The sequence below is a fragment of the Chamaea fasciata genome, unplaced genomic scaffold (assembly GCF_029207755.1).
Source record: "Chamaea fasciata isolate MVZ Bird 193981 ecotype frontalis unplaced genomic scaffold, bChaFas1.0.hap1 SCAF_1, whole genome shotgun sequence".
In the NCBI taxonomy this organism is placed as follows: domain Eukaryota; kingdom Metazoa; phylum Chordata; class Aves; order Passeriformes; family Sylviidae; genus Chamaea; species Chamaea fasciata.
The window spans coordinates 107810614-107826765 of record NW_027094086.1 but is presented as its reverse complement, the minus strand read 5'-3'; the positions used below and the strand labels follow the sequence as shown (position 1 = coordinate 107826765).

Here is a 16152-nt window from a genome sequence, read left to right as displayed (position 1 = left end):
TTTATTACTTCAGCAGAGTTATTCTGTGTGAGGCAAATTCTAACCTGACATCAGTAGCTGTGATCCACTCTTTGCCACACAAAGCTGCTTGTGAAAACATAGAAAGAAAGAAAGAAAACTGAAGGGAGAAAAAACCTTTAAAGTATCTGAGACTTATCACAGGCAGGTTTTTTGATCACGTATTGTTCAATGTTTCAGAAAATGGTTCATGTAAATGGGACTGCAAGTCTTGAACCTCAGCCATCCTCTGAATGTTTTATTGCAGATTTGTGGTTGGAGACCAAAAAGCTGCCCCAAGTTACACTAGGGATGAATTTTGTAACATGAACAGTGTAATTCTACACAGCCTTCCAGCTGAAGGATCTCCAAGTGTTTTGCAAGTTGCATCACTTAAGATGCTTTTTTTCCCCTCTCCAGCTCCTTTTAATTTTAAATATATTTTTATGAGAGCTGGAGGTGGTGGTGGGAAAAGAAACATCACTGTGTTTCAAGTGTGCAAACTGACGCCTCTGTAGAGGGGAGTACACGTGCACTCCCTTCCCCATTTCTTAATAAGGATGGCAAATATTTAGCCCTCTGAGATCCAGGCTGTGTGCTCAAGAGAGAGACTTGGTGCCAAGCACTTCCTCAGAGCAACACTGTAAATTAACATGGTGCCAGTGTCTGCAGTGCCTCCCCTACGTGTGGGTGTCCTCCTCCAGGTCTTCAGTAGCTGGGTATGCAGGCACAGAGTGAATTGGGGGTCCCAAGGGGTCCTGTGCCTTCTTGTGTCACTGGTTCCTATCTGTTGGCATGGAAAAGCAGTGGTGTGGAGAGTGACCCCAGTTCAGATGGGGTCTGCTTCAACTCCTGAGATGTAAATAATGAGCCCAGCCAAAAGTATTACAGAGCTGCTAGTTGGTCTCAGCTGCCCCTGGAGGTTTGCTGCTACCAGCTCATGTCCCAGATGGATAAACAAAGCTCTGACAGGGGTAAAAGGTCCTACAGCTCTCCCAGTTGATACAGTATCTGCCAAGAAATCTGTGAGACTGTGGTTCTCAGGCATGCTAAGGGCTAATTTTTGTTTTCTTTTCTCCCTTTAACCCCTCCCTTCTATTCCAAACAAAAATAGCAGAATTTTAATAGAGACTTCAGCTGAGAATGCCCCTGTTCCCATCTGGGCTGGTGGAAAGTTCCATGTGTTGCTGTGCAGATACTGCCACGTTTTCATTGACTCGAGTCCAGTAGAACTAAGAGGAAACATCTGTGGAGTGGGATAGTTCTCTGTTTGTCCCAGAAATTAATTGCTTCTGCTGGGAGTGTCGAGAGGCTGAAAGCTGTGTACTAGAGATGAGGAGTCTAGCAACTCCTGATAGGTTTCTACTCGTGTTGCTTAAAAAAGCACGCACCTGCAATTTACCTGTTTCACAGGGGCAGCATTCCCCTCAAAGCAGAAGAGGGCTAGACTGTAGGTCAGTGGACCTGGCAGATTCACCAAGCTCAGGAATCCCATCAAGCCCACGTTTTGCAACTACAGTTCAACACTGTAATTGTGTAGTTTGGGGAGAAGAGGGGAGATCATTCTGCCTTGTGGAGGCCGTGAGGAGGAGCGTGGCTGTGCCACCTGCAGTCAGGCTTTAAACGAAACCTTCCTTCAGCACAACCTGCTGTAAAGACAAATTGGTGTGAGCTAGAGCTTGCTCACAGCTCCTGTGAGACTGGATGAGACTGGAGTGTGCAAGTCTCTCTTCAAGGGATTTGCTACCTTTATTTGACATAGATAATAGGGTGTTTCTGCATTTGCTTTGTAAACAGCAGTTACCTGAGGTTTACCCACCTCTGCTAGGACTGCCTCCAGCTTTTCTTTTGAACTGCAGCAAATGCCACTGCTCTCCTCATCAGTGGGATGTTCTCCAGCCCTCCTGTGGCACTGGTTTACATTGCCTGTGGGAAGTAGCCACTGGCACCCAGAGAGTGGAAGAAGCAAGGCTGTGACTGGTGAGGCCTGAGCACTCTGGTCCTTACCCCAGAGCCTTGTTCTCTCCATTCCTTAAACACACTGGAGAAAAATACAAGAGCAGGTCTGCAACTGGTACTGAATCTCTTCAGCCATCAGCCTCTGTGTGATTTCTTACTGGTCCCCAGCGTCTTGTCTGCTAGTGCACTCCTGCCTGATTGCACTCCCTGCCCCATGCAAGTCAGCTTTTCCTTCTAAGGCAAAATGTGGCTGCTCCTGTTAGCTGTGCCTCAGAGGCTTCTTTTCCTGTGTCGAAGTCCCAGACTCGAAGTGATAGTGCTCAGCCACAGCAGGGCACTTTGGTATGGATCTCCCCACAGAGAAACTGCAGTGCCTTGTGTTTTCCTTGGATCTGCATTTCTAGCTATTTTCTTGGAGCTGCATTTCTAGCTATCTAGGAACAAAGATGTTTTTGCTGTTGCTGCAAAACATCATTAGAATCTCAAACATGCTGCTAATGACTCCCTGGTGGTGGTTTAAACCTCCATTTCATTGACTGGAACACTTTTTAATAAAGCTGTGGTTATCTCTCAAGCTCTATGAACATCTCTGTTGCTCTCCTGATTTCAAGATTTGGGTAGGATGAGCAGCACAGGCATGGCTGAGTTTTCATGTCACACCATTTATTGATGAGATTTGTTTTCCTTTTTTTAGACAGAGATCATCATAGTTGCTGCAGCCCCTTAGCTTGTACCTTCAGAGGCCTAAGAATGATTCTCAGGCCTGTTCTGGTTTCCTCCACCCAGCTGACTGTGGCAGGGACCACAGTCAAGCCAGTGTGCTCAGGCATTGGAGGTACTAGGATCCACCAGCCTGCAGCCCCTCCCTTCCAGAGGAGCTCTCTCACTGCCCCTTCTCGCTGTGTTTTGGCAAATGGCAAGTTTAGCTATTTCCACAGCTGGAAACCTATGGGTTGCAAAGTCATGATTTAAGTCCTACTTCTCTTTCTTCTCTCCAGGGAAAGACCAACTTTAATGTAATGAGGCTTTTCAAGGCCATAGGTTGCTTTCTTTCTGCTGTCTGATCATGCAAACTTTTCTCTAAATTCAGAAAATTAATTCTGAATTATGAGAAATTCTCTTATAATCCATAATTCCGCATCCACAGCAATATGAAAACAAACCAATGCTTGAAGGTGAGAACAACATGAAGTAAGAGCCTAAGATGACCGAACTGCTGTCTACTTGCCAGTCCAAAAATACTGACCATCAAGTTCAGTGGTGACCTTGCTTGAAGTGGTGCTGTGACAGGCTGTGGACCCAGACAGTTAGGAATTCCTCCAGAGTTTTGGTGTTAAATTTAGACATTTCACTGCAGTTTTCCTTTGGCTGTTTGGACTTTGGGATCTGGGCGATGGGCAAACACAAAGCAGTGAAGACGAGCAGATTACCTCTAGCCTACAGGAGCTGCAGTCTCCAAACAAAAGGGAGTGTGAGTCCTTTGGTGCAGCTCGTTTGCGAACAGAAGGATTTTAAACAGCTAACACTACTTGAACTCAAGTTCTCCACATTTGCATCTGGTTTAAGCCCAAGAATCTGTTGTAGAATGGATCCTTCTGTCCTGTATCCCTTGGTGTGTACATGGGGTAGGGATGTGAGCCATGCTTGATATGGGATATGATGGGAAGGTTCCCTCCTTAGAGTCAGAGCCAGTTTCCTAAAGTTGATGCTGGGGATAACATTTTGGCGAAATCCTTGGTTTTCCCCATCATTGTCCTTATGAAAACCGCCCTTTCCTGAACTGTTACTGCATTTCTTCTCAGTTGGTCTCCAAAACAATGATCCATAGATTTGGCTCTCTCCATTTTGACCTGTTCCGATGTTTGTGCTGGTGGAAATCAGGAACTATGCCAGCACGAGTTCAGGCAGCGGCTAATGAATATCAGAGAGTTCTTGTGCTAGCCCCACTTCCTCACAGAGTGTTTGTTACTGTCCACTGCTGTTTCTCTCCTGTTCCTCTTTGAGGTTACTGTGGTGCCACTGACACATGAACCCTACTGCTGCAGAGTGGATGTCACCAAATCACAGAATATTCCAAGTTGGAGGGGACCCACAAGGAACATCAAGTCCAGCTCTTAAGTGAATGGCCTGTACAGGGATTGAACTCACAAATCTGGCATTTTTAGCACCAGGCTCTAATGGACTGAGCTAATCTCAAGGGAGCAGAGATGTGAATCCCAGTGTGCCGCCCCAGCCATGGATCAGGCCCCCGAGCTGCAGGGCCCCACACCTAGAGGGTCTTTGGGTCTCCCCTTTGCTCTCCTGTTGTCTGTGCTGGTGGGGGAGGCAGGAGCCTTCCGAGAGGAGGAGGAGCTTCAGGCAAAGAGCTGGCATCATTCAGCCCTGAAAGGCCAGGTCGGGTAATTGCTGATCTTGATAATAACCGTGCGAATACTGTTATCCAGTCCACCCTTGCACTTTCCAGCCATTGTGCGGCGGCGCTGCCTCATTTCTTGGCTTGGCCATACCTGCTCTTTTCCTAGGAGCCAAAGCGAAATAGCCTCTGATCTTGCTGCCCATTTCCTTGCCTAGCTGGGCACGAAATCACAGGTCTGCATTGCTGCCAGGAGCATCCAGCTTCCTTTCACGGGCTTATTCCAACTACTGTTTTGCTAACTGAAAGCCTTCCAAATTCAACATCCCAGCCTACTTACTGGGTTCCCCAAAGCCACGTAAACTTTTCTGTCTGCTCCCCTGCGGCCCTGGAATGGTTTCCATAAGCATAGGTTCTTCTGCCCTCCTTTTTCATCTCAAACCAGTTACCTCACAATTAGCAGGAGCTGCTCTCTCTCTAACCAGGAGACTGGGCTTGAAACCAGGGAGTGAAGTGCCTTTACTGGGAAGTAAAATCCATAATTGCACAGATGTTAAAAATCATGGACAAAATCTTGGTTTCTTGGCATAATTTTAGTATTTTGCTGATGACTTCCAGTGCTATTAGTTCATCTCATAAAAAGGATTACCTCTACTCACTTCCCACACCTCTCTTACATAAAAAGTATGAATCATCAACATCTCAAAAACCAAGGACCATTGAGAGCCCCACTATTTAACTGGAACCTCTGGCTTCAGCAGGAGCTTGGGCAAAGGAAGGCTGTTCTCTGGAGCATCCTCATGCTGGATCCAATGCAGCAACACTGAACACTTCAGCTTGCTCCCATCAGCTGGATGGGCGAGGGTTTATGAGCTTCTGTAATGTAAAGGATTTTTATTTTCAGTCTACATTGGACAGAACTGGGGCAAAGCCCTCTGTGGATAGGTGTTACAGCTGGAGACAAGTGTTTTGAGTCTACTTGTTTTAATTTTTCTCATTTTTCAAGAAAAATTATGGTGGCATCCAGCACAGGACCTACTGGAGGGTGCAGGGTGGAGTCCCCTTGGTGCAGACCTTTTCTTCAAGGACTAATGGAAAGCCACCCTGCCCTTCTTGTTTCAGCTGGGTAACGCTCTGGTTGGTCCCAGATTGGAAATATGAGGCATGGGATTGCTGTCAGACTCCACACCACAGCAGTCTGTTTCATGGCCGGCAATAAAGGGAGCATTTTGTTTTTTTCTCCAGCTTGGCAATGCATGAATCAAAGCAAAGGCAGGCGAGCATATCTGGAGCCAAGGAAAACTGGGAGGTACTGAGTTACCTACCAAAAGTGCTTTCGAGTGTCAAGGAAAGGAAACATGTGTGTATGTAGGTGTCTGGCATCTCTTGGGCTCCATCCATCCCATTTTGGGGTAGTCCAGGCAGGAGAACAGTAAATCCCCAAAATATGTATTTTCCAGTTTAAATTTGAGTGAGGGTTGGGTCCACATGATAAAGGGCAGCAAAAATCAAACTGTTCCTCCCATGCTTCAAAAGCTTGGACTGCAAGAAATCTCTCTGTTCAGGTAGGACATCAGGGCAGGATTTTCCTTATTCAACAGAAGTGTGAGGCAGGGTAACACCGTGGTTGCCAAACTCACTCAATGGCAGCTCTTTTTCCGGTCACATCCTTGTTTATCTCAGACCTTTTATGCTCCCACAGCTCCAGAGGTTCACATTGTGCTGGGTGGCATCTTGCCTTAAATTACCAGAAAAGTTTTAGGGTTAATAGCTGAAGTCTGTAATTTTGCTCTCCAGAATGTCCATCCCTCCTCTCCTCCTTCTCCATGAATTTCCACTTGTTCCAACTGCTGTTCCTCCTGCGGGAAGGACTTAACCATGGGAAGGACTTACCTGCTTGTGCTGCAGCTGTTGAACAGCCACACCACCCAAAAAAACAAGGCAGTAGTCTTGGTTTAGGCTGCAGAGCTGCTCAGCACAGCCCAGCTGGTTCGAGAAGTCAGATTGGCAACCTGCAAAGTGGTCTTGGGGAGAATGGCTCTTTGTGGAACATGTGCCCCTGATCCCAAGTCCACTGGAGATTCCGTGGAGAAGCAATGACAGCAGGACAACCCTACCAAAGCCACAGTGGAACTGCTTTTTAGAGGGGTAAGAGCCACCCTGCACTCTGAGCGAGGAACCGGGGTGCTCAGTCCCCCGCCCTGCTCCCTCTGCCTCTGTTGGTGCCGGCACATCCCTTACGGGCGTCCCTGCTGAGGGGCGGGGGACAGGTGGTCCCTCTCTGCTCCCTCAGCCACCCAGGCGCTGTTTCACACCTCACGTTGCTGTTGCCACCGCTGGCACGCGAGATCAAACTCGTGGCATTGTGCTAAAAGCCACAGGAAATCGTTCCAGCTACACTCCCAGCCTTTCCTTATGTTTAGCTTAGCAGACTGTCGGTACATTCATTCCCCTTTTTTTCGTGTTGGTTTTTTTTTTTTTTTTTTTTTTTTTTGCTTTCTTTCTTTCTTGTCTTTTAACAAAAACAAGCAGCGTGCTAAGAGCTGCAACCCCTCTGGGAGGTTTTCAGCCTTGGCCGGAGCCGCCTGAGCCCCCCCGGGGCCGGAGGCTGCCGCTGGCCCGGGCTCAGCGGGAGACTTTCTGGGACAGCCATTCCTGGCTCCGGCCGGTGTCCAGGCGGCCGTGTGAGGGCAGAGCCACTGCAGCTCCGCTCGGACCGGACAGCACGGCATGGCTCTCCGGGCAGCCTGCCTCCTCCTCTGCCTCCTCTCCCTCGCCCAGGTCTCCGACCAGCAGAACGGCAAAGCCCGGCAAAAACCCGCGGCTTCCAAGAAAGGTAAGGGGCAGCGGCAGCTTCCCTGCAGGGAAGACTTGCGGGGCTTGGGGGGGTTGCCATCAGCCCACTCGTTTGGGCATTTAACAGCTCTTTAGTGGAACTTCATAAAAAGCATCTAAATACCTAATAAAGCGTCTTCTCCCCCCCTCCCCTCCTCTGTGGGAATGATGGTGCAACTCTTCTGTAAAATAGAGAGGGTATTGAGACGGTTTTGGTGGGTTCCTACCTTGAATAAATTTGTTCAGTTCGGCCTGAATTTCAGAGAGAATGCATTTTCCATGTTCCCTCGAAGGTTCATGCCAAGATTTTCCTTTAATAAACTCTACCTTTCTATATCCCCCTCACCCCTTCTCATTCATTTTTCAGAAGTAAGTGACAGATGACAGACAATTTTGGAGATAAGAACAGGCAGAAAACATCCAAGCCATTAAGCATCAGCAAGGTTCTTCATTTAAAACCACTGGCCTCGATTGTATTTCACACCGGACACAAGCTCTGACTACTCAGGCAGTGCACACACAAAGGGGCCTGGGTTTTGTATTCCCTAGTGTGTTTGCTTCTCCTTTTCTTCTGCTTTCCTCCTGTCCCATCCTTTGTCCCTCTTACTCAGTGCACAGTAAGTGTAGGAGAAGGCAGGTGAGGTGAGGAAGCAGCATGTGTGCGTGCCCGCCTGCCCGATGTGTCCGACCGCAGCCGCGTGGGCTTGGACCGCTTCTGGCAGGCGCCTTCCTGCTTGGAACCAAGTGGGGAGCAAGGAAGAAGCATCCCTGGAATTCACTTGGCCAGGCTGCTGTCTACGCTCACCCAGTGGCTATTTTTGTCAGATTCCATCCTTGAGAAATTTTTGCCTTTTCTCCCATTAGATCTTTCTATGAATTCACAAACTTAGCTGCTTATTCCACATCTTATTCTGCAGGACATGGAATAACAGAGAAAACAGTCTGTGACTGTTTTCTAAAGCAAAAAAACACCCCTTGGGCTCATTTAGGGCACGTACATGCATTGCATTCACTGGAGGTACCAGGAGAGAGACATTTCTTAGAGAAATCCTGTTTTTCTCTAGGTGTCATTGCAACTGCTGTTTGTAATCGATTAGTGACAAGATGGGAGAAAAATCACCTTTTTGACAGGAAAATTTGGCTCTGATTTAAAAACTTTTGACGGGGGTGTCCTGAAAATCAAGCCATCTGGACCAGCTGGTGGCAGGTTTTAGTCAGAATTTCTTTTCAAAGGAGAGGCCATATTTTCTGTGAAGAAAAGGGAAAAACCCAGCAACTTGGGATTTTTTGATCAGTCCCATCCGGCCCCATAGGGGATCAGCTGCCCTGCCTTTACTGGAAACTTCCAGTATTTCTTGGTTAATATTTTTCAGATTTTTACCAATGCCAGGGGGTAGGAAAAGAGGGAGAAAAGCACTAAAAATCCCCTATGAAGCTCCTCTTCGCCTCCAGCCCCTTTCCACATCCAAGCCTGCCTGCCCAGCCACCGCAGGGGCCAGGGTTCAACCACTTCTGCTCTGAACAATGGCAGGACGACCCCACTCCATCCTCATCCAGGCATTCAGTACCCCTGTCCTGGTTCTACCCCTGCACTTTGCCTGGGAGAGTCAGGGAGGGCAAAGCCACTGGAGGGTTGGGCTGTTTGGCTGGATTTATTTTTTTTAAATCTATGCAACCAAACCACAAATGCTAGAAAACAAAGGACTGATTTAAGACAAGCTTTTTATGTCATTGCTTTTGGGGTTTTTTTAACTTTTCTTTTTTTCTTCTTCTTTTTTTTTTTTTTTTTTTTTTGTAATTATTGCTTACGTTTGGATTTGCTTCAGAATGAAAAATGATGCTATTTCAACATAAAAAAGCCAAACCACAGTATTTAGAAAATGCTGAGACAGCACATTCACTTTGCCTGCTGTTGTATTTTTCCCCTCAAATTACTCCCCAGTTATTGTTCCAAATGCAATAGCTCAGCAAACTCTCCCTGAGCCCCAATGTCTTGGGGTGCAGGTGGGATTTGCCCTTGTTTGGCTGCTCTGGAGGTCTCATCCAAAGGAATTCCAAGGGGAGGCAGGCACTGGCATCCCTGCCTGGGCAGCATTGACAGCCCATGGCTTGGGGGTGCAGGTGTCAGCCCCAGGAGGGCTCCCCTTGGTCACAGCTGTGGTGGGGTGCTGGGATCATGGAAGGGAGCATCTTTGCATAGCTCTCACATGTATTTCTAAGGTAACTGGAGACAGAAGTCAGTCTGGATGCTTAATTCAGTGGATAGCGACTAATTTGGGCTTCTCACCTCATGGCGCCTGCTGCCCAAAATTTCAGTGTGTTCTTGTCTGGGTGCTCTTCCCTGAAAATGCCTGTGAACATTTCATTTACACTGCTATAAATCCAGTGTGGGTGTGTTCAGTCTCCTCCCCTGATGCAGGGACAGACTGCAATATGGGACCTGACTGTTCCACTTGGTACCTTTGAGGAAACGCCTGATGTCAGAAGAAATACTGGTGGCCACAGAGCTTTGATGACAGACATTGTGGAGAAAGCTGTTTGGTTCTCCAGGCAAAGCTAATAAACCTATATATATATATATATATACACACACACAAATTTCATACAGGAATAGTTAAAACACTAAAATTCAGTACAGAGGGATTTGTTTGTTGTTCAGCATATAATTAGAACAGGTGAGAGTTCCCATTTGCAGCTTTAAATACATTCCTGCCAGACTTTCAAACCAACAGACATTTGTGGCACACAATTCTGTGAGTCTCCTTTTGATCTTGCCTCTGTCCAGGCTTAATCCTGTTGCTCACAGTCCTGCACAAGGACCCACTCCAGCTCCCACTGGATCGTCAGCATCCCATATGCCAGCTTTCATCACAGAAAACCCAGACTGTAAACAGGCTTGATCCCAGGCTTTAGGAGGTGAGCCTTGTGGAAATGACAGCACTGAGACAAAATCCATGGCAATAAAACAGACTGCACAACGTCTGTTGATGTAGCCATGGTCCTCACTTTATAGCTGAAGGGTCAGTCAACCAGTTCTGTAGGAACATCTTGTGGCCCAGGATTTGGAAATGAGGTGCTGAAAAGGGACAGGGCTCTTAGGTAATTATCAAGGAGACATGTCACCTCTCATGGCAGGGACCCTCAAGGTGGGAACCCGCCAATAAACCCAGCTGGAACTCTGTAAGGAGCAAGAAACATTGGTAGTGTCCTGCCATGGCCTTTGGATGTTACTTAAACCTTAGAACATTTGTTCTGCTGCAAGACAGGCTTGTATGGAAAAAAACCCATGATTAATTAGCCATTTCCCACAAAGTGTTTTCATCAAAGGCAGCAAAATAATATCCAGTGCTTCAGTGTTAAGTGACTCCATTAAAGTTAATTGAGCAATGAGTAAAGCAGCTTAATGCCCTCCTCCTGATGTGTCTGGCTTTTCATATTCATGGCACCATGTAATCTTGGGTCAGTGGTTTTGGTCCACATCCAAGCTGCTTCCCCACTTGCCTGCCTTGGTGCCTCGGCTCCTTGGCCCTCAAGGAAGCTCCTCCTACTGCATTCACTGGCAAACTGTCCCCTTTCCTTTCACCGCGGGAGAACTGCTAGATGCTTTCAACATGAGAACTGCTAGATGCATACAGGTGCCTCAGTGACCGATCTCCCAGCACCTTCAAGGTCCCTTTGCTCCTGTCTAGGAGAAATCCAAGTACTGATTACAACTGGCTGGGGCTTTGCAGAAGCAGCACACCTAGCAAGATGTAGGCTTTAAGAGCCAGCTCCCCAGCCAGAGGTGTTTTCTCACAGCAGGAGAGTGGCTCTGGGCAGTGTTTTGGTACCAACACAAAGGTAGGCAGAGGCAGAGGCAGCTGTAATGGTCCAAAGGATGGTGTGGTTGGTGCAGAGGCTGGTGGCTGGTGGTGCAGAGGCAGATCTAGTGGAGGTAGGATCTGCAGCCCCTCTAGCCCCTTCCTCCTGAGCATCAGCCTAGTGATCAAAATGCTTTCCTACCAGCTCACCAATGACAAGAGACAAGAGGTGGGTGCAGCCAGGAGTGCATACAGAGAACATCATGTGTTAGGGTGTTAAAGGGAAGCCAGGAGGGTGTGCTGTGAGTAGAGAGAGTGTGTTTTTGAGGAACTGGAAAAACATAAATCCTGTTCATCATTAGCTTCAAGTTGCCCAGAAAACATTTGTGTGTGTCAAGACTTTTGTTCAGGCAGAGCAGCATCAGATGGTGTCCTCCTGCATTTTGGGAGCTCTACCCCAATGCAGCACCACCCCAGATGACTGCTCTACACAGGAGTGCCAGAGACAAGCTTGCACCTTGCAATGGTCATGCATGTGACCTCCTCCCCAGAACTGCTGTGGCAATTCAGAGGATGCCCCCTGCAGCTGGAAGATGCATGGGGTGCACAGCCCCAAAACCTGAACCAGGAAAACAAGGTTGTTATTGACAGTGGAACCAGGCTGGCAAGCAAACACTCACTCTGACGGATGTGCAAGGGGACACAGGTGCTGACTTTATGGATTCCTTTTGTTTATTCTTCTCTGAGGGCAAAGAAACATGGAGTTTTGATGATAGGAAGAGATTTGGTTGCCTCCCCTGGGATGCAACCAATATTTGTGCTCTTTCTTTGATTTCTCCAACAGATGGTGTGAGCCTCAAAATGATTGAAGACCTGAAGGCCATGATTGACAACATCTCTCAGGAGGTTGCTCTACTGAAGGAAAAGCAAGCACTCCAGACAGGTAAAGGGCTTGCTGAAGAACACATGTCTTTTACTTTGAGAGAGGAGCTGCTCATAAAGCAGCTGGAATTGATCCACATGTCTTGATGAGTGATGGCCAAGCACCCCACAGCAACAAGCTCACCATGGGGAGAGAGACTGGGGGATCAAAGCAGATTGTAGGTCTCTGCAATTCCTCTGGGCAGGTGAACCTCCTTGGGCAGTTAATGACAGGAGCTGTGCAGTGTGCCCCCCCCCCCCCCCCCTTTTATGTGCTTCCCATTTGGATATTCCTGTGGTGCTAAGCCAGATGTTCTTTTTCCTTTATGAGGTGGAGGGATGAGATTTGGATTAGTCTGTGCTTTAACCAAATGCAGCTTACTCTTTTGTCTGAACCCCAGTGAAATGGCAACCTGGTCTCTTATACACGCCATGGTATTGCCCAGGGGCCAGCACTGTGGGTCAGTCCTGATTCATTAAACATACACAGAGGACAGTCCCAAAATGTCCATCTTCCAGAAATGTTTCACAGTTATTCTGTGCAAACTCCACCAACATCAGTAGGAGTAGGATTTGCAAAACATGAAACAGAAATGAGATGAAAATGCAAATTACGGAGAATTTTCTTCTTAAAAGAAAAGGAACACAAGAAAAATCAAGGCTTTAGTTCCAAGCTCACATTCATTGAGAAGTAATTGGTTTGGATATTAATGTGTGGCTCTGATTAGGTATTGTTTGGCTACAGTACCCCACACTCCAAAGATTTAGAGCTTAAAGAAAAACAAAATAAATTGATATCCTTAACACTAAAATCAGAGGCAAGTAGAAATTTCCTCTGAAGACCTCAAGCTATGCAAGCGCAATGCTTCTGATCAAAGCTTATTAAAAAGGACTTTTTTTTAATCTTGCATAATTAAGATGATTTAATTGGCATGCAGGCTTTTTCCCAAAACACTCCAACACTCGGCAGTGCTCATGACAAAACATATTTCCAACAAATTCATCAGAGAAAGAGCAGCATTGGCTGGGGAAGAACAAGGCCAAGGGAAGGGGCAGGAGGACCATGCTGTGCCTCCGCTCCAGCAGCAGCAGAGCCCAGAAGAATGGCAGGGCCACCCCGAAAATCGATTTCACCCAATGATTTGCAGAGGAGAAGGGCACGTCCCCATGACTGTGTCCCACCCTGCATAGGAGAGAGAGGGGCCCTTGGAATCCTGTGCTGCCAAGGGTCACTGTGCAGCCTAAGAAATTAAGTTTATACTTTGGCTGCTGGGTTTGCTGCTGCTGCCTCTTCCTGGGCACCATTTTAAAACCAAATTCTCTTTCTGTGTTTTTATTCTGTCCACATGGTAACCTCTCAGTTTGCCTGAAAGGCACCAAAATTCACCTCAAATGCTTTCTGGCATTTTCGGAGACCAAGACGTACCACGAGGCCAGTGAGAGCTGCATCTCCCAGGGCGGCACACTCAGCACGCCCCAGAACGGGGAGGAGAACGATGCCCTCTACGATTACATGCGCAAGAGCATCGGCTCCGAGGCCGAGATCTGGCTGGGCCTCAATGACATGGCCACGGAGGGCAAGTGGGTCGACATGACGGGCACCGCCATCCGCTACAAGAACTGGGAGACTGAAATCACCACCCAGCCCGACGGCGGCAAGCTGGAAAACTGTGCGGCTTTGTCGGGGACCGCCATTGGCAAGTGGTTCGACAAGAGGTGCCGAGAGCAGCTGCCCTACGTCTGCCAGTTCATGATCGTGTAGCAGGGCCTCCCTGCTGCCTGCCCCAGCCCAGATCTCCACCCTGGGCAGCAGGATGGTGAGGCTGTGGTTGTGTGTACATGTACATGATGAGGCTGTGGTTGTGTGTACGGCTCCATGTACATCTGCACATCTTCACACCCGCACGCACGAGTTCAGTAGGGTCACCCTTTGCAGAGAGAGTCGCCGCAGCTCGCTGTCGGGTTAGAGAGCTCTAGAGCATTTCCTTTGGCCACATCCAGCCCTGTTTGCATCTGCACTGCTCTTCCTAAGGCACGGTTTATAGATATATATTTTTTTACACAGGGAATTTTTTAGGACAGCTCAGTTGTTCCAGCAAAGAGCCAGTGCAGCCTGGCATACAACTGCCTCGGCTGCCCAGGGCTGTCACTCTGCAGTGTCCTTTCCCATTTTATTGAGCTTTCTTGGGACACCAGCATAGGCAATTTCTGCTTTCTTCTCTTGTTTTGCTTCCCCGTAGGTCCTGGCAGCAATTTGTCAGAGTTCCATGTTCCTCACAGTGTCCCAATTCAGCCTTGTGAGGATCAAGGTCCTGTCTCAACAAGCAGATGGAGCTACTCCTGCTTTGCATTGAGAGATGTAATTGGGGTTATTTAGCAGGGTACCAGCCGCTCAAGGAGTTGTCCAACTAGTCAAATTACGTGTATGAATGAATTAGCAAATTACAGGCATGTTTGGTCCTTTTCTCACCAGCCAGAAGCCAGTTTCACTAACTTCACTGGGAGAGCAAGACCCACTGCCAGATCCTTTGAAAAAAAATCCCATCAGAAGCTTTATTTGTCCTGCAGTATCAAAGGGAAGGCAGTGAAGACTTGGAGCATCGTTAGTCAACAATATTACTAGAAATAGAAGATGTGTGTATGACATAAATAACATAAATGTAATACTCTTAGGGAGTATGTTGCTATATAAAAATAACTATACATTGAAAACAAGCCCCAGGACAACTCACTCCAGCAGCTTTAGGGATGACCTGACCTGTTTATATGATGGGAATCCAGATGAACTCGTCCAGTCTTTGCTGGTTCTTGGCAAACATAAATCTGCTGAGCACTGTCTGTGCCAATATAGTCATGCCCAGCTGGAGGTCTGGCCTCAGTGATTTTTTACAGAAAAAAGGTTTAAAGTGAAAAGAAAAAAATAAATAAACAGCAATGGTGGGAAAGAAGTGCAGGTCATCCTGGCAGCTTAACAGAACTTTGCTGGCTGTTGGCTAAAAGGTACCAGTGGTTCTTTGCAGTCCAGTGCTTGGAAATAACCCCTCTAGTTTGGGTCACACCCCCTGCACTTCCAGGTTGGAGGTGTCAAGAGAGGATCGTGCCCATGGGGCAGGTATTCCAATTTGCTGCTTTGTTTAACAGCAGCATGGTGGGAGGTCTTCCAAGACATCAAGTCTGAACCAAGCTAGAAACGCACACACATACACACACAAAAATGCAGAATGCATGCTTCTGAGATTGTCACTATTGCCAAACTCTCCGCTGTTCAAATGACTATAAAATAAAAATATCTCTATAGCTTGCTGAAGGACTGGAGTTGTGTCAATGTGATTGGAGTGCTTTCTTTTCCTTGTCTTTCTCTTCAGAGCAGCTCCAGGGATATGTCTGAAGGCTGGAGATAACAAAGGAAAAGCAGAAAGTGAGTGCCTCCTACCCTGTAATACGCTTTATAGGATTCTTCCCCTCCTGCCCCGTTATCATCCCTGTCACACAGGATACTGGCAGGGAATCCTTTCATAGGAAAATAAGATTTCCTTCCTCCCCTCCCTTGCTGCTGGGAAATTTCATTCTGGAATACCAGCTAACCCCGAAGGAAGGTCCCTCCCTCAGCCCTGTTTGGCAGCAGTAGTGGTGCTGGGGCAGCTGGCACCTCAGGTCCCAGCATGGAGCCAATCCTTCCCAGGCTGCCTCCCACCTCCTCTGCGATGAGCAGATCTGCAGTGGCACCAAGAGTCCCTCTCCTTCACCCACTGAGGTGGGGATGACTTCTCCCTCCTTCTTCTCTCCAGCATCCCATGCAGGAGAGAAGACCACCCATGTAGAAGAGAGTGCCTCACACCAGTCTGTGAAGTTTCAACTGCTGCAGGACTGCACGTGAAATTAGGTCTCATTTGCACAGCTCTTCATTGAGCTTTATTTGGACCCTGCTCCTGACGTTTTCCAAGACTCTTTGCTGTAAGTCATGATTAAACCCTACAAGCCAGCTTGTCTCAATATAAATCCTCTAGTTCCTTTGGCAGATGCCCCCTCCATGTTTTGAGATACACATGAAGACAAGCAGTAATGCTGGAAGCATTACTGGCTTTAATCCTGACTGGTCATAAACCACAAGCTCTTAAAACACAAATGTGTGGTCAGAGAAACAAACAGAAACGAAAGACATGCAGTGGGAAAGCCATGGGCCCTGGCAATGCTGAGCTTCAGGGAAGTTGTGGGTGCTGGAGCTGGACCATCTTTGTATGGAGTGTGAATCTGAAAAACAGCCACGGAGATCAATGTCAAAGGATA

General features: G+C 47.6%; 1 protein-coding gene across 1 annotated transcript; it reads left to right on the top strand.

The window, feature by feature from the left end:
• The first annotated feature begins 6853 nt into the window (after nt 1–6853).
• CLEC3B (C-type lectin domain family 3 member B) lies at nt 6854–15172 on the top strand. Its single transcript, XM_066192773.1, has 3 exons — nt 6854–7145; nt 11789–11887; nt 13227–15172. The coding sequence occupies exons 1-3, from the start codon at nt 7040–7042 to the stop codon at nt 13625–13627; spliced, it is 606 nt and encodes a 201-aa protein (XP_066048870.1). The 5' UTR covers nt 6854–7039; the 3' UTR covers nt 13628–15172.
• Nucleotides 15173–16152: the final 980 nt, after the last annotated feature.

What these genes read in the sequence shown, in the direction of transcription:
- CLEC3B (XM_066192773.1), top strand. Translation starts at nt 7,040, where the DNA reads ATGGCTCTCCGGGCAGCCTGCCTCCTCCTCTGCCTCCTCTCCCTCGCC. An exon ending in ACCCGCGGCTTCCAAGAAAG is followed by an intron (nt 7,146 to 11,788) that starts GTAAGGGGCAGC and finishes TTTCTCCAACAG; the next exon opens with ATGGTGTGAGCCTCAAAATG. An exon ending in AAAGCAAGCACTCCAGACAG is followed by an intron (nt 11,888 to 13,226) that starts GTAAAGGGCTTG and finishes GTAACCTCTCAG; the next exon opens with TTTGCCTGAAAGGCACCAAA.